Genomic DNA, 17,978 nt, shown 5'->3' with positions numbered 1-17,978 from the left:
GGGGAGAGGCCAAGGTAAAGGTAGACAGCAGGTTTATTTCTAGCAGGTAGAGGAGGGAGAGATGTTTTGGTGATGGGGTAAGCAGGCCCCTTTGACCTGAGCCGCCTCATTGGTTGATCCTTCACTGTCTTCTTTTAAATGCATCCAACTAGAGGACTTGAAGGTTCTCTGTACAGAACGGAATGGACATTTCTAGTTGTTCCAAACCTGGTAACAGGTCCAGGTTGGTGCAAGAACGCTAGTCTTTGCAAAGGCTGCTGTGCCAAAGTGTAAGGGAACAACGTGCAGCTAGAAACTGCCGAGATGTACGGACTCCTCTTGCCGGACGAGCTGCTCTTCTGCCAGGGAAACAAGCAGGTACCGACGGAGGCTTTTCAGGATCCGGCCTTTCTAGGCTTTATGAAATTTGCTTCGATCTTTACAAGGGTGTTGCCAGCCTGTCAAAACATGTGGATGAAGCTCTCTGAACTGCCTCCAAACAGCAGTCAAAGCAGCTAACAGGTGTCGTGATTAAATGGCCTCTGCTTTTTGTAATGAATGTTTTATAAGGATGAGCTTTGATTTATTTTTTTTAAATCATGCAGATAGAGAGCTGACTGTCTCTCGGCATTGATTCCAGCGGTGCCGTGGTGTATACGCTGTGTGTTGGTGTGTTTAACAGAAGGTTGAAAATTCCTTGAAAATTCCTTCAGGGCCTTGCATTATGCGATGTTTAATGAAGGTTTGGGTGGTTGAAGTGGTTTCTTTGGATCCAGGCCTGTCACGTGCAAGAGCACATGAATGTCCACTCTCATCAGGACCATCAGAGTTCACATCGTTTCACAGAGCACCAAGAGACTCCTGCCTGAAAAGCATACAGTCTAAAGATGCCACCAGGGAGACAGCAAAGGAACTGGAGGTGCCAGACATGGAGGAGAATCTGGATTCATTCCAGATCACTGGGATTAGGCTCAATTGGAGTCGGAGAAAGGAACCAAAGTTTATGCCAAAGGCTTTTGAGGAGGCACCTAAAGGAAGTGAGAAAGGGAGCCTCACACACCTCTTTTGGTGTGAAGAGGTTGCTCTACTCTGCTCTGGTTAGACCTCACCTAGAATACTGTGTTCAGTTTTGGGCACCGCAATTTAAGAAAGATGTAGACAAGCTGGAACGTGTCCAGAAGAGGGCAACAAACATGGTGAGGGGTCTGGAGACCAAGTTCTATGTGGAAAGGTTGAAGGAGCTGGGTATGTTTAGCCTGGAGAGGAGAAGATTGAGAGGTGGTATGATAACCATCTTCAAGTGCTTGAAGGGCTGTCATAGAGAGGAGGGTGCCAAGTTGTTTTTTGTTGCCCCAGAAGGTCGGACCAGAACCAACAGGATGAAATTAAATCAAGAGAGTTTCCATCTAGACATTAGGAAGAATTTTCTAACAGTCAAAGCGATTCCTCAGTGGAACAGGCTTCCTCGGGAGGTGGTGAGCTAGGGACCTGTGAGGAACTGAGAGAGAAAATAGTTTGGAAATGTCTCCCCATAAAATCCCTCCCCCCAGGATTCTCAAAGAAGAGGAGTTGGTTTTTATAAGCCTACTTTCTCTACCACTTAAGGAAGAATCAAAGCGGCTTACAACCACCTTCCCTTCCCCTCCCCACAACAGACACCCTGTGAGGTAGGTGGGGCTGAGAGATTGTGACTAGCCCAAGGACACCCAGCTGGTTTCATGTGAAGCAGTGGGGAAACCATCCCGGTTCACCAGATCAGAGTCCACTGCTCCAAACCACCTCTCTTAACCACTACACCACACTGACTCTCAGAAATTTGAGCAGGCCGGCTTCTCTACCCCCCTCCCCATTTTCCTTGAACTGAGTCTCAGTTGCTCTCGCTGTTCTATCTTTTCTGAAGCACTTTCAGCCCCCACCTTTGGTTGCTTCCGCAGGGAGACGCTTCCCCGTTGAGCGGTCATTGTCGCTGATCTTTGCAAATGATTTCCCTCTTTTCAATGCAGGGCATTGATTTTTGCCCCGGGCAGAATGTTTCCGGAGTGACCACCCACACCCAAGAAGAGCACACCAAGCTTCCACTGTTGTTCCACTTAGGAAGGGACCCTGGAGAAAAGTACCCAATCAGGTGAGAAAGGTGCATTGTTGGAAACAGTCCCGGAGGTGAGTACTAATCTCACAAGAGCGTTAACCGCAGAGGCCTTTTTTACTGGCTTGGCCTTTGTCTGCTGGAGCAAACGCAAGATCTTAAGCGTCGCAAGGCCAAACCTGCTTAACGGTGTAGATACTCTGAATAAACTAGGGTCCTGGGAAGCTCAGAATAAGGGCGGGAAAAGAGGCGCGCCGTATGGAAGCGCACAGCCACGGGAAAACAGCAGAGGTACCGTCAAGCTGAATACCCTTGAACTGGCTTTTCAGGGCTGCAGAAGGAGGAGGTGGCTTCAGCTGCGCGGCAGCTAAGCAGGCCTGGGACTGCCCCTTCATGGGGGCAGAGTGGGAGTCGGATCTGGCCCACTGTGGAGTTCTGGGCAAGCCCTGAGGGGCACGAGGCGAGAACAGGGCAAGTGGGTGTATTCCCTCTACACCCGTGAGGGCTTGGAGTGCCTACAGACAGGCCTGGCCGTTGTCCTCAAGATAGATCCTCAATGGAGACCGGTCTCTGTGTTTCCGGGGCCTTGGTGGTGGTGGGGAGATCCTTACAGTTGGGCATAAGAAGGCTCTTACTTTTTTCAATCAGTCTGTACCAGGTTGCTGAGCATCTCCCTGGAATCTCAGTGATGCTCAAAAGCATTCCCAGCTTCTCCACACACATCCCGCCGCCCAGGTGCTCCACTGCTCTCCACTGATGTGTGTACCCATGCACTGCCCGCCACATATTCATAGCAGTGGGGAAAGAGGAGGTGGAGACGGTGTTTCTCTCCCATAGTGAGTGGCCACCCCCAAGATGCACTTTCTGGTTTTAGCAGTAAGGAACTATCCCAAGCGACAGGTTTTGGTTCTCCAGCTTGAGCGTGGATCAGCCGGCTGGCTTGGGTGGAGGGGCAGTCAGCGTGTGGACAGATTATGAGCTTTGGCTGATCTGTAGATTTCAAGTGCCCGTGATGTACCCAAAATCTGAAGCGCTGAAGGAGATGCCATAACATGGGCTGTGGACAAGTCTTGTCTTGCCGGATGAAGCAACCGAGAACTCCACCAAAGCTGACTTACGGTGACCCCATAGAGTTTTCAAGGCAAGAGACGTTCAGAGGTGGTTTGCCATTGCCTGCCTCCGGGTCACGACCCTGAAATTCCTTGGTGGTCTCCCTTCTAAATACTGACCAGAGCCAACCCTGGTTAGCTTCCAAGATCTGAGACCTTGGGCTAGCCTGGGCTATACAGATCAGGGGAGTCCTGAATACATTATACCAGTTGAACAGAACTGCATAAGTAGACTGATGTGCATAATTCCCATATCCCTGATGATCAGCAAGCAGCCTCTCTGTCATAATTTTATCTTGACCTTCCTCCAAGACATTCAGGGCAGCTTTTGTGGGTCTTCCGTTTGCCATTTTATCCTCACAACACCCCTGTAGGGTAGGCTGAGAGTATGCGACTGGTCCAGGGGCACCCAGTAAGCTCTGTGGCTGAGTTGGCCTTTGAATCCCGGTGTCCCTGGTTCTAGTCCAACCTTCTAACCACTAAACCACACCTGTTCTCCCTGTGGAGCATCAGAGCCCCATCTGAAGCCCTCTGTGACACCTGTGTGGCCTCACGTTGGTTTCTCAGGCATCGCCAGATGTTGCCCAGATGCCTTCAAGTTTATATTGGCAAGTTATAACGGTCAGAAACTTAACTTTAGAAGAGAAAAAGATGACGCTGACCAAATGCTGGAATTCTGAACGCGTGTACGTTGCAGTTGCAGGAGCGCAGTGTCCTGTAGTGTGGGTTTTTGTGGTGGTGGAGGGATTGGGCCCGTGTGTTTTCAATCCCGGCTCTTGGGATCCACGTTGGGGAGCTCTCGCTTCACAGGGCGCCCCTGGCCTTGCTCTCTTAATCGTCCCTTTTGAAAAGTGCCTTTCCTGGCTTGAGCAGCGCCCCTACGCTCCATCTGCAGTTGTTTCTCATCTGGTTCCCTTGCCCTTTCTGAATGCAGGCAAGCTGTTGCCTTGTTTTAATTTTATGGTAAGATTACGACACAATTATGGAAAGCAGCAATGTTTTAATATTCAGGCCTTAACAGAAAGTCCCCCCTGCCCAACTTTTAAAACAATAAACCGAATGAAACTTCCTTTGTGGGGCTTGGTGGTGTTTCTATCCCCTCGCATCTCTGGTCACACTGGGAGCCTCCTGGAAAGTAGGACTCCTCTCCTTTGTGGTAATTAAATTATCCTCATTTACAGGGGATGTTCTTAGTGTGGCTGGTGCGTATTTTGATTTAGCTTAATTATCCCCCTTGGCAGGCTGCCTGTGGGGAGTCCCCACATTAGTGCTTCTCAGAAGGAGAGGGAGCAATTTTTTTCTTTTTTGGCCCGGAGATAATTTAGCTCAGTGCTGGGTCCCAGCAAGGGCCCGGATCGCCTGCAAGCACGGGAACGGAAATGGGCTGCCCCCCCTCCTAACACGGGGAGGACGTGGGCGTCTGTCTGAGCTCGCGGCCCCCTCGCCAGCCTCTGGAGCTTCTCTGCGACCTTCCGGGTTCTCCCCTCTTGCCGCCTTGTCAGAGGTACACGAAGGTGCTGCTCAGGAGAGAAAGGACAGCTGGGTGCTTGAGGGTGGCTGGCAGTATCGGGAGAGGGTTTACCGTTTCCCGGGCTTGTGCAACTAGCAGATGGTTGCCTGTGATTGCCGTGGGGAGGCACAGAGAGGCACCAGCCTTGTGGGTCTGTCAGCGGAGGCCTGGGTGAGGGTGTTTATGTTGGCTGCGGTGTCAGGGGCAGCTGGCCTCGCTGCAGATCAAGAGAGCACAAAAGCGTGATTGGGGATGGCCCTGAGGAGGTTCCAGCCTTTGCCAAATATCCTGGAGCCTGCTCTAGGGGAACAGTGTGGCTTATTAGCTGCTCTGAGAGCTGGGAATCCCTGGGAGGTCTTACAGTGCAGGAGACTGGACAGGAATTAGAGCCCCCTCTGTGCATGCAGCGGGAGCTTGCTTTTGCATCTGTCTGCGTCTCCTGCTTCTGCTCAAAGTAAAACAAAACTTCATAATGCAATAAAGCGGCTTCAAAAGTCATTAAACCACAATCCAAATTCTTAAAAACTAAACAGCCACCAAACAAGAATAACGTCCATATTGGCACAGCGGATGGCTCCCCTGCCTGTTTGGGTCCGTGCCAAGCAGGTGGCCGTTGCATTGAAAGCTTCCTTCCCGTGAGTTGGGCCTTTGGGTCTGTTTATCCCACTGTTGTCTAATCTGATTGGCAGAGAAGCTTCTTTCACTGGATGCTGAGCCGGGGTTTGAGCCGAGGACCTTCTGCAGGCCAAGTCATGCTGCACCTCAGAACTGTGGCCCCTCTGCTCTTCTCTGGGGGCCCATCATCATTCACTCCTTCCACGCATATTCATTACCGTGCCTGGCTTTCCTTTCCTGCACAGGAAGAAAGGCAGAGGCTTTGGCATGTCTAGGCGGCTTGTTTCCACTGGGAGGGCAGCCTGGTTCCAGATCCATCCTGTTCTGCCTTCTGTCTCTTCAGGCACTGTCGCGAAGACATGCCTGATGGTTTCAGAGGCCTTCGTCTTTTCAGTTGCCACCAAAAGGCTTCCCATTTCCTGCCCTGAGAGCAGCACCCATTACTTTACGGCACCCTAAGAGAAGGTGCAAAAGTTGCCCCCCCCCCATACTGGGGCCGCACGGCTGCCTGCTTGTGCCCTCTGCTTAGGAGAACAGCTTGCTCTTGAAGTCTTCCCTGTGGACAGTGCGCCAGGCTTTGTTGGCATATCAAGCAGTGACTAATGGTAGATGAGATGTCTTTATAGATGATGCAAACTTGAATTGGTGTGAATCTGAAAGTTTAGTGATTAGGGGGAGTGGTTTCTCCATTACAGAGGCTGCCTTGGCTGTTCTGTCTCGTTCTGACTCGAGGGTCCAATTTGGCAGCCGCAGGCAAGATAACCCTTTGCCGGCAGGAAAACCGGCACCACCTGGCTTTGCAGTCATTTGGATGCACGACGGATGTTTAGCGAGAGAGAAGCTGTTTTACCGCTTGTCTCCTCGTCACTTGAGTCTGACAACCACGGAGGGACGTCTGGGTGAGCCCGAGAAAGGAACGCTAAGGGTCCAAAGATTAAGGCCATAATAGCCACGGGAGGAAGGCAATATATTAGCGCCTGCTCCTTCCTCCCAGCCCAGAGCTGGGCTTTCACTGCAGGCTACGGCGGGGTTAACAATGGAGCAAGTGACATGTGGATTTGCTCGGAGTGGGAGGGCGAGGAGAACAGATTGCAGAAGCACAATTACACTAAATGAACTAAACACCCACCACACCTGTGCCTGGGACCTGGCTCCTCCAATCCATCCCTGATTGGCTCTCCTGGGACTTCCTGGAGGTAAAGTGTCAATTAGTGTAATGACCCTGGACTCTGTCCACTCTGCTCCTTCATCCCGAGCGTGGAATAATTCCGCATACACAGGGGGAATCTCTCCGAGCCGACTCCTCACAACACCACCTGCTCACCCTGGTGCGCTGCTCCCTCTCATTCTTCCACTGCAATTCCCATCTTCCCTTTGGCAGGCTTGAAGAGACGGAATACAAATTTGGGGCAGCCGGAGGGCAGCGCGGGCTGTCAGCTTCCTTAGGCGACGGCGTCCAAAACACCTGTGCGTGTATTGCATGATCCCCAGAATGAAAATGGCTGTAGATTCTGGTTGTCCATCCTCCCCACCCCCTTGCCCTATGGCTGCCCTTGTACAGATCACTTTGCTAGGTGCTTTTACAACCATCCATAGTACTGTTTATAGCCATCCATGACCTCCCTGAACATGTAGTGTTTTGTTTATTGATGCCAGCAGTGGCCTATTGGATAATTAGGAACTCCTTCATCTTTAGCAAGGTATCTACTGTTTAGGTGTTCTGAGGTTATGATAATTTTGTACAGAGCTCAGTGTGTTGTAGAACTAATACTTTTCATTAGTATTAGACATGGAACTTTACTCTAAGGGCTGGAAAAATCTAAGGGACTTGGTGGCCCAACTGGGCTAAAACGTGGATACTCAAGAATTCTGCAAATGGGCACCCAGCACTGATCCCAGTCTCCATCTGCCTGGATACTGCTGTGAACCTTGATGGGAGGCCCCAATATGAAAATGCTAAGTGAGTATTGATTATCCCTGTCAGTTTGTCACCTCAGTCTTCCCGTTTGCAATATGGGCATAATAATATTGACCTATCTTGCGAGGTAAGAGCCCCGTGGCGCAGAGTGGTAAGCTGCAGTACTGCAGTCCAAGCTCTGCTCACAACCTAAGTTCGATCCCAACGGAAGTCGGTTTCAGGTAGCCGTCTCAAGGTTGACTCAGCCTTCCATCCTTCCGAGGTCGGTAAAATGAGGACCCAGCTTGCTGGGGGTAAAGGGAAGATGACTGGGGAAGGCACTGGCAAACCACCCTGTAAACAAAGTCTGCCTAGTAAACGTCGGGATATGACATCACCCCATGGGTCAGGAATGACCCGGTGCTTGCACAGGGGACCTTTACCTTTATCTTGCGGGGTTTTAACAGGATGGAAACAGTGTGTACAAAGAGCATGGAGCCTCTAAAGAGTTGCAGAAATGCTTATTATTATGGGGTGCTGCAATCCACAGGTAAAGCCTGTTGTGAGTAGGAAGTGGTGACGCCCTTCAGGAGTCTACTGTGATGCTGTGACCATCTCTTATGGCAACTTTTCCGCAGCTCTCCAGAATGCAGCAAGTTGGATGAAAACCCAGCGCAGTCCACAGGGCTCCCCTCCTCCTCCCAATTGCCCTTCCATTTTGCCCTGAGCCCCATGCTCGGTTGGGCTCCACTACCAGGCGTGCTTAGGCCCATGCTCCCTCTCTGTCACTGGGAGGCTGCCAAGCAGATATGGTATTTATAGGACTTACTGGAAAGTGTTGGCGCGTCCCAGGGCTTCGGCTGTGATTTATTTTGGAAGCGAGCCCGAGCCCCGGGGCCAGCGTCCGGCTCGGACCGTGAGCGGAGGGGACTGGGGTCAGGACTGAGCACTAGTGTTTCCATTTTATCTCCAGAAGCAATTTGCTGCTCTTTGTTTCCTAAGTGACTCTTAATATGATGGACAAAATGAGATCACTGGGTATTAATCCTCCATTTAAGAAGTACTTGAAGTAATACCGCAGTGAAAGGGAGTGTTAAGCCACTTAAACAAATACCTGCTAAAGTTATAATCCTGATAAGAGTAAGGGGTGGATTGTTAGGGAGTTCGTGGGGGGGGCAGTTTCCAGCTCCTCCTCAACACGCATGGGAGAGAGTCAAACTAAAGTCCTGTTTTGTGGAACTGTTTGTGGGCACTAGCTTGGCCTTGAAGATTTGTGTACAGACGGAAGTCAAGCGAGGTTGATATTTTCAGTGTCTTTTGCTGTGTTGAGCACAGGTCTCTCAGATGTTATTTTCCTCCCAGAACCACAATACAGCAAATCACAATCCATATAACCTGCTGAGTAGTTCAAAAGGGTCTTCTCTGTCTCTTGGCTTTGGGTGGCTCCTGCCCTGAGCTGTTTGGGAACTGGGTAGGATTTAAAAAAACACCAACCCAGCAAATAAATAAAACGTATCAATGTTCATTGCCACACTTTTTCTCCCTCTGGTATGACTGCTGGTGGTGAGATTTCTGGCTGTTTAAATGGATAGAGGGACATTACAGGGTCAGTGGTGTTCCTATGCTGGCAGGCCTTGGCCTACGGCATGTAGTCCACAGACAGGACCAGCAGTCTGGAGCAGTGCACACTCAGGTGGCGTTGCTTGTGGCGCAAGGAGGATGGTGCATTCAGCAAGTGTGGATCAAGGTGGGCGCCGCCTTAGTACTCTATTCCTATGCCTCCTTAAGCATCCAGACCTGAACTCCACCAGAGGGTAGAGTGTTACTTACAGTGGTGGACCCAGGAGGACGAGTCTTGCATTCTTCAGCTACTCCCAGTGTCGTAGGGATACCCTTCGGCATGTGCAAAACTCCCATCACAGCTACTGCGATTGACAAAACTGTCATGCAGCTCGTAACATGAGTTTGTCATACAGCCAATGGTGTTATTTTCAAGTTGAGAATGAATAGAAGGTGTTGATCTCTGCAGCTACCACTCCATGTTTTAACAGAATAACTCGGCTCAATTTGTGTCCCCTGACGGAACCCCGCCCACCCAGGCATGTTCCTGCACTGACATCTCTGTAATTGCTGTGCTCTGTTTTTCTGCCCTTCCAGTTTTTCTAGCACCGAGTACCAAACCATCATGGAAAGAATCTTTCCAGTCGTCCAGCAGCACCAGCAGACGTTGCTACCTGGGCAGCCTCAGCTAAACGTCTGTGACAAGGCAGTCATGGTAAGGGATTAAAACGTAACTAAACCTTAAAATCCTTGGACGACCGTGCCTTTTGTACAGCTTAAAATCTCCCTTTATTATTAGAAAAAGGAAACGGTCGTTCTTCTTTTTGATGGGAGTTGAGGCTACTCAACAGAATTCCCAGAAACCTGTTATCTGAGGTGTGCAGAGGCGCTAAAAGACCAGGGCGAAGCACACGGAAATGGGCCTGGGAAATCGCCATCCACCACCTGGAGGCTTCCTCCTCCTTTTTAATTTATCACAGCCCTTCTCAAATGCCATTTCAAAGGGGTGCACAATAAATAGAAAGGGGAGAGAGTGCATAGCTCCCAGACTTCTTTGCAGAAGGGCCCCGGTTCAGTCCCCAGGATCTCCTGCTAGAAGGATGTCAGGAGGCAGGACCGGAGAGGCCCTGCCAGTCAGAACAGACGAGAGTGGACGGGGTGGACCAGTGGTCTAAGGCACCCTCTGATGTTTGGCTCTCCTCTGGAGAAACTGTGTGTGTGTGAGAGAGAGAGTGCCAACTCAAAAGTGAACTCTTGAGTGACAGTGCAGTCCCAAACGGAGCGACACCCTTGAAAATCTATTGAGGTCAGTGGACTTGTAAGACTGCGACTCTCCTTAGGGCGGCACTGTTAAGAGACCCTGCAGGGCTATTGTTTGGAGAGGGGACCTGGCTCAGTGGCAGAACGCAGACACAATTTCCCAAGTCCAGTCCCCGGCATTTCTACTTAAACCGAATTTCGGTCAGCCCGTGTTGGGAAAACCCTTTTCTGTGCCTGAGACCCGGGAGAGCCTCTGTCAGTCAGAGTATTCAGCCAGAGGGGCATGGACTGTGACTCAGTAGAAGGCAGAAGCTTCACGTGCTGCTGTTGGGCAGCTCTGGTCCGATGCGCTGGCCTTCTCATGGCCGCCTCTTCCAGAGTCGCCCTGTGCTGACTTTCAGTCTGCCTTATGCCTCAGCTGAGCACCTGTGTCCCTTTTGGAGAAGAGAGCTTTCACTCCGGTACATGACCGAATGTGGCAGCTTGGGCCTTTGAAACATAAAAACATAAGAAAAGCCCTGCTGGATCAGACCAAGGCCCATCAAGTCCAGCAGTCTGTTCACACAGTGGCCAACCAGGTGCCTCCAGGAAGTCCACAAGGAAGACAACTGCAGCAGCACCATCCTACGAACCGCTTTACCCAGGCATGATGAAAATGGCATAGGGTGATGCTAAGCAGAGGAGAGGGGTCCAGCGGTGTATAGAGGCTACGATGGGTGGAATCCTCTTTTGCCAGGAATGCTTCCCTGGTGTGTTTTCCCACCTCTCAGAATTGCCCCTGAATCTTCTGTGGCTGTTTCTGCTTAGCAAAGGAAAGGCCGTCACTCAGCCCAGCAGAGCTGCGTTGATGGTGCTGAGATTTGTACATTCAGAAAGTGAGGACCGTTTGGGGTAACGGGGAGGGCTACTGACTTGAGCAAAGAGAGCCAGTGTGGTGTAGTGGTTAAGAGTGGTGGTCTGGAGCCGTGGACTCTGATCTCGAGAACAGGGTTTGATTCCCCACTCCTCCACATGAGCGGCGGACTCCAATCTGGTGAACTGGGTTGGTTTCCCCACTCCTACACATAAGGCCAGCTGGGTGTCCTTTGGCTAGTCGCAGCTCTCTTAGAGCTCTCTCAGCCTCACCTACCTCACAGGGTGTCTGTTGGGGGGAAGGTGATTGTAAGCCGGTTTGATTCTCCCTTAAGTGGTAGAGAAAGTCAGCATATAAAAACCAACTCTTCTTCTAAGAGCAACAGACTCTAATCTGGAGAACCGGGTTCGATTCCCCACTCCTCCACATGAGCAGCGGAAGCTAATCTGGTAAACTGGATTTGTTTCCCCACTCCTCCAAATGAAGCCAGCTGGGTGACCTTGGGTTAGTCACAGCTCTTGTAGAGCTCTCTCAGCCCCACCTACCTCACAGGGTGTCTGTTGTGAGGAGGGGAAGGGAAGGTGGTTGTAAGCCGGTCTGATTCTTCCTTAAGTGGTAGAGAAAGTCGGCATATTAAAACCACTCTTCTTCTTCAAATGCTGGACAAGGACCTTCTGCAGAACAGAGATTTAGCCGGTCAGGGAGGTTCTGCTATTAATCCCGTTCACCGTGCCAAACTGGCCACAGGGCTCTTTGGTGGCATTGTCCTTCCTCAGGGCAGCCTGCTTGCATCCCCTTCTGCTGCGTGCCAAGGCTGCCTTGCACGTGAGGGCAGGGAACAGCTAAAAGAAACCAAAAGCCCATGGAAGGAACTAGCCGGCACTCGTTTCACACACCGAGACTGTGGGATTTGCTGCCACAGGAATGTGTTAGAAGAACGTGCCGAGTTCCAAGGAGGGGGCAAAGCCTCTGTGGGTGGCAGGGCTGTTTAGCACGGAGAGGTCAAGAGTAAAATAGGACTGAGAGCGCCACTCCTTTGGGAGTTTGCATGGAGCAAGCGGCACTTCAGGGTAGACGTTTGTTTTTGAAAAATGCCTCCACCCAAGCCTGGATCTTCCGTTCATGGCTCCATAATTGCATGGAAAGAGTCTGAAATCTGGCCCCTGTTAAAAATCCAGGTCATTCTGATTCTGAACCACCCAGCCAAGAGATTTTAGACAGAGAGGCTCCCCTTTGCCTGCCTTGAAGGGCTTGGTTTCTCTTGTCCTTTCCATGGCATTTGGAAAGCCTGAACCAGATTATGAAAGCCCTGCGAATGGTCCTCTCTGTTGAGTGGAGCCCTCGGTTCCCTCCGCTCTGAGCTTGTGAGGTGCCTCTTCTTCTCATTGCTGGACCGCCAGCTCCACCTAGCGTGAGCAGCGCAGAACGCAAAACCCCCCTCTCTTTTCCTGCAGGGATCTCACGCCAAACAAAGCGGATATAAATAGCGCAGACTGAGTGGACGGGGCACGAATGACCTTTAATAACTGACAGCAGGATTCTCCCATGGATTGGGGGGGTGGGTGGGATTTGCTTGGCTGCTCATTTTAGGAGGAGATTGATGTTGTGCCAAGAGGGTATGTGCTAGGTGCTGTACAGAATATTAAAGCGATGCAATCCCTGACCCAGAGACCTTGCTGTAGAGGGACGAGAGAAGGAAAAGGGAGGTTGGGGCAGGATCGGCTCATGAACTGCGGCGAGGGGAGGGAGGGGGCTGCCCGCAGGTCTGGTGGTTGCATCTCAAAAAGTGCAGAAAAGGGTCACCCAGAGGTGTCACAGGGTTGGCGCACCATCCCTGTGAAGCAAGGCTGAAGCACTTGGGGGGAGGTCAGTTGAGCGGGGGGAAGGCAACTGAGAGGTGACATCAATCCACAACATGTGGAAAAAACTGGACAGAAAGAAACTGGCCCTTTCCGTGATGATTGAACTCAGGGGCACCCTCTGAAACTTGATTGGCAGTGAAAAGGAAGTGCTCCTTCACACAATGGGCAGCTGACCCACGGAACTCACTGCCACAATACGTGGTCAGTGGCTGCTGGCGTAGGTGGGTTTCAAAGAGGGTGGGACAGATTGCCGGAGGAAAGGTCTCCTGCTGGGGCTGTTGGTTGTGAGCTCTCCAGGCCGGGTGCCGAAGAGCCATCAGCAGGGGAGGACTGCTCAGGGGCTTCACTGTGGTGTCTGGCCGGCCCCTGTTGGGAACAGGATGCTGGGCTGATCCAGCTCAGCTACTCTTCTTAGGACAGCAAGAGACCAGCGAAGAGACCGGATGGGGGTGGTATTTGCAGAGCATCCTTTCTGGGGATCGAATGCACTTCCGCAGCAGGCTCTATCCTTGCTCTCTGCCGGGACTCTGGATTTGTCTTCACTAACCAGACGGGGGGTGGGGGTGGGATTTGGCTATGCATGGTCAGTTTGCACCCGCTTGCTCCAGGGATGCTACTGCATGTAGCTTCCCTTTCTGCGTTTCCCCAGACTGAGAGGCCAGAGTGTTGTCTGAAAGGGAGGAGTGGCCGTCCAGCACAGGGGTTAGCTTGAGACAGAGAGGGCGGTGGGTGCCAGGACCCTTGGCATATTCAAGGGGCAGCCGGATCACGTATGAAAAGGCACCTTGCCGCAGCCTCTGCTGTGACCCACGGGCATCAGGAGAGGCTTTGGGGGTCTTCTTCCCCACACTTTCCTGGGGCCCAACCACAGTGAAAGTCACCCGGTTGGGTGGGAATTATCGATCCCCTTGGTCCGGCTGAGCCCTGCTTTTGACACCCGGCACGGGCTTCCTCTGCGGCGAGTGTCAGACGGCCATTCTTCCTCCCTGACATTGGCTCTCCTCTACGAAGCTCAAACTAGGGCAAGAGAATTCCTGCTGACTACGGCACGTGGGCTCAATTCCCCCGCTTCAGTGTCGCCATGTAAATGCCTCCTAATCCATCACTTGGCAGGCTAATCCATCAAACTGCTCATTAAAACGCAAACGTTCTTATCTGTCTCACCCTTGGCCTTCGGAGATGGTCGCCTTCTCCTGAGCTCTTTGGGTAATCTCTGCAAATACGTCTGTGCAAAATAATTATAGAGCCTTTCAGAGTCTCGGACTGGTTCTTTCTTCCTGTCAGCGACACAAAGGTTTGCTCACTTATCACGATGCCAGAAGGAGGAATCCAGACAATCCAGGAACGGTGGCATGCCGGGGGAGGGCGGGCGAAGAGCAACCCTGTTGCCAAGAAGACAGGGCTGCCCGGGCTGCTGGCATGAGAATTTGGCCGCTTGGTTCTTGGCGCCTCTTCTAACAGAAATATGTAATGAAGCCAAGTGATAATGGGGCTTTAAATTCTGTAATAGCTTTGGGAGGGGGGAGAGGGATAGGACCCCGCCCTCCCTCTAGAGTTACGAGGGCCGGATATAACATAAATGTCACTTGGCCGGGCCATGTGTACTGTAAAATTTAATGCTAGGTACCTGAGATACAAACTTGATAGAAGACACAGGCAAAGCCAATTAATGATATTAGTTTTACTTAAAATACAAACATTCTTAAAACAATAATACCCTTACAATATTTTCTTTCATTTAACAGTCTTTGATAATTGACGTCTCGGGAGCTGGGTGTGTGTGTGGGGGGGCTGCCTCGGTTGGCTTGCGGGCTGGATAAGCGCTCTCAAGGGGCCATATCCAGCCCCCGAGCCTTACGTTTGGCACCCCTGCTCTAGAGCCTTGTGCCTTTATTGAAGGCTTCCAAGCATGGACAGTGTGAATTTCTCCATCTTCATCTCCACTGTGGTGTAGTGGTGAAGAGCGGTGGTTTGGAGCGGTGGGCTTTGATCTGGAAAACCGGGTTTGATTCCCCACTCCTCCACATGAGCGGCGGAAGCTAAGCTGGTGAACTGGGTTGGTTTCCTCACTCCTCCACGTGAAGGCAGCTGGGTGACCTTGGGCTAGTCACACTCAGCCCCACCTACCTCACAGGGTGTCTGTTGTATGGAGGGGAAGGTGATTGTAAGTCACTTTGATTCTTCCTTAAGTGGTAGAGAAAGTCGGCATATAAAAACCAACTCTTCTGCCTGCTGCCCCCAATGGCTGCGGCTCTCCATTTTTGCCTTCTTCCCAGTGTCCTCATGAAGCCCCATGTTCCTATCATGTACCCACAGAAACGGAACGCACATGTGCACTATAGGGTGGAAGGTGGCCCGATGATGTGTCCATACTTGCATTGGGCCCCAAGGTTCTGAATACTCCTGGGTTTTGTCCAGGGCAAGGAATAAAGCAACTAGCCACAAGGACAACGTTGCGTTATTGAGAGGTTATTCCAGAAGTGGACACATGAACACATGAAGCTGCCTTATACTGAATCAGACCCCTGGTCCATCAAAATCAATATTGTCTATTCAGACTGGCAGCTGCTCTCCAGGGTCTCAGGCAGAGGTCTTTCACATCACCTACTTGCATCAGAAGAGCTGGCGGAGTCTTCTCAAAGCCTCCTACACTGGCCAAGCCAAGGACCCCTCAAGGCATCAGGTGGCAGAAGGCCATGTTCTGCCAGCACATGACTGCCTCTGTGCCCCTTGGCAAGGAGGGTCTTCTTCCCCTGGGCTCTGACAAGCCATAACTATGGCAACTAATCAGTAAGCGCGGGAAGAGAGGCTTGGTCAACTTTTTATTGGAAGAAGAAACAAGCTTTTTTAAAGTTCCCGTGGGCTCCTTTTCTGTAATCCACCTCTAGTAGCAACGAGAAAGGCAGACTGTAAATGAATTAATACATTTCCATTGTTCCCAACCTTCATTCTGGCCCTTTGCAGGCCGGCTGGCTGGCACTTTGAGGGCACACGGGTCTTTCTCCAGCCCCCCCCCCCCAATGGTGAAGTGCTTGGAACTGCTCAGAGGTGACTGGTTCTCTTTCTCTTGCAACAGAACTGGGCCCCTCCAGGCTGTGAGAAGCTGGGAAAGTGCTTGAAGACTCCCCCTTCAGACCCACAGAAGTGCTTCTGGCCCCACTGATCCTCTGCCTGTCTGCATGCTCGGCCTGCTGGAGACGTGGTTGCTTCTGATCTTTTGTGTCCAGAAAGAGGGCCGGAAGGCCTCCCTTGTATTTCCTTTCTCAGGGTTATTATGGCAGTAATTGGGGAGGGGGGCTTGTAAATGGGGCCTCTCTGTCTTCGAAGAGATAGGCTTCAGCCCTTGCCAGTCTGATGAAAGAGAGCCTCTTTGGGCTCACACGGCCAGTATTAAGCGGTGCCTGTCTGTGTAGAGTTGCTGAATTCACAGTGTTTGGAAGTTTGCAGAGGCTTGCTGTATGCAGTGCTTGTGGCTCTGTCATGGAGGACAGGGCTGCCCATAGCTATTACTTGTTAATTGGAACCTCCATGTTTAGGGGCAGTATACCGCTGAAGCACTAGTTGCTGGTGGGGAGGGCTGTTGCTGCATTTTCTGCTTGTGGGTTTTCCAAGGGCACCAGGCTGGAAAAAGGAATCTCTCACTGGGAAGAACTGTTTGGGTTCTTATGCTGCTCAAACAACAGCCCACTGCCATTACAGGCATTCCTTTCAGGACTTGGGTTCCAATTGTGTTTATGAAGTACCAAAGATTAATATGAAGGACCTTCTACTTTTAAAAAAAATTCCCATGATTGTGGCTCATGCAACCTCATTCTGTATTGTCATTCGTCGTTTCTTGTAGGCTATCCGGGCTGTGTGACCGTGGTCTCATTTTGTATCTTTGTTAGAATGCCGACTTTCAAGAAATATGTGCGTCAGATTGGTAACTTTATACTGTTGATGATTGTAAGGAATGAAGACTAATACAGCATTTGATCTTTATGGGCTGTGTTCATTTTCCAGGATTGTTTGTGGAGTGGGACTGTGGAAGAGACTGTTTTAAAAGCAGGCTCAGGAGTGCAGAATTTTTAACACTAGAGAAGCTGGGAAAGGCCAGGGACAGCCACTGCTCTGACACCTGTCTAGCCAGTGGGGGTGGACCCAAAAGGTCTGGCTGAAGCTGGGACAGGACCTGCGTGGTCAAAGACCGTCCTCTGCTGGGTATTCATGACGTGGCTTCGGAACAACTCACCCACACTCTGTACAAAGAGTGGCCTACCTCACAGCATTGTCATGAAAACAAATCTAGTGAAGAGGGTAAAGCAGTTTTGCAGATCACCTAAACTATTGCTTTAATCTGTGGAAAGGGAAAGGTTGCAGTTGTCTGCAGCAGTCTGAATAGCCCAGGCCAGCCCAAGCTTGTTTGGGCTTGGAAACTAAGCAGGGCTGGCCCTGCAGTTTGCCCTTGGATGGGAGACTGCGCCAAGAAAGACGGGGGGGAGGGTGTGTGGCTGTGCAGAGGCAGGCAATGGCAAAGCCCCTCTGCTGATCTCTTGCCTTGAAAGCCCCCTGAGGAGTCACCATAAGTGGGTGGTGACTTGGCCGCACTATTATTGTTAGGGTTGTCCAAAGAGCTGATGGGGCAGGAGAGGCTGCAGGCATGAAACCCTTTAATGGTTGTGAGTTCAGATGGAAACAAGGTGAGGAATCATAGGGGGAGAGGGAAACAAAATCCAGTTTGTAAATTTCAACCACCCAAATTCAAGGGTTTGAACAGACCAGTTTCCCCATCTCCCTAAATTTCCCCCTTTAACTTTTTTTTTGGGGGGGGGGGGCTGTCTTTTGGTTAATTTACAAAGTTTCTTTCTGCCTACCTGGGAAATCCCCCTAGTAGTAGATACAACATCCTAACCTTGTTGGGAGGCTTTTTGAGAGCCAGCCTGGAGCAGGAATGACAGTGTCGGATCTGGGAGACCCAGGTTCAGATCCCCCACCCTGCCATGGAAACTGGCTGGATGGCCTTGGGCCCGTCACGTAGGCAGCAGCTGTGGGATCCCCGATGGGGTATCAACGCAGTCCATAGATGCATTGCTAGCGCTCCGCTGTCCCCCGGCCAAGCACCCACCCTTTGGAACCACCTGCTCGTGCGCACGCGCGCTCCTCGAGAGCCTCTCCCCCCCCGCTGCTGCAGAATGGTTCCTTCCCTACCTTTTATCCCTCCCCTTCTCCAGCCTCGATGGTCTGTGCCGAATCCGCGCTCGCGCGTGC

At 51.3% G+C, this 17,978-nt stretch overlaps 1 protein-coding gene across 1 annotated transcript in view; it reads left to right on the top strand.

Moving 5' to 3' along the window:
• The window catches only part of GALNS (galactosamine (N-acetyl)-6-sulfatase), a 49,846-nt gene extending 33,948 nt beyond the window's left edge, over window positions 1–15,898 (top strand). The window contains exons 12-14 of the mRNA XM_056862550.1: window positions 1,983–2,104; window positions 9,354–9,471; window positions 15,808–15,898. Coding sequence (XP_056718528.1) covers window positions 1,983–2,104; window positions 9,354–9,471; window positions 15,808–15,894 — 327 coding nt within the window. The 3' untranslated portion in view covers window positions 15,895–15,898. The remainder of the gene's footprint in view (window positions 1–1,982; window positions 2,105–9,353; window positions 9,472–15,807) is intronic.
• Window positions 15,899–17,978: the final 2,080 nt, after the last annotated feature.

Source organism: Euleptes europaea, chromosome 17 (assembly GCF_029931775.1).
Source record: "Euleptes europaea isolate rEulEur1 chromosome 17, rEulEur1.hap1, whole genome shotgun sequence".
Taxonomy (NCBI): domain Eukaryota; kingdom Metazoa; phylum Chordata; class Lepidosauria; order Squamata; family Sphaerodactylidae; genus Euleptes; species Euleptes europaea.
The sequence above is the reverse complement of the archived record's forward strand: the minus strand, read 5'-3'. Positions and strand labels throughout refer to the sequence as shown.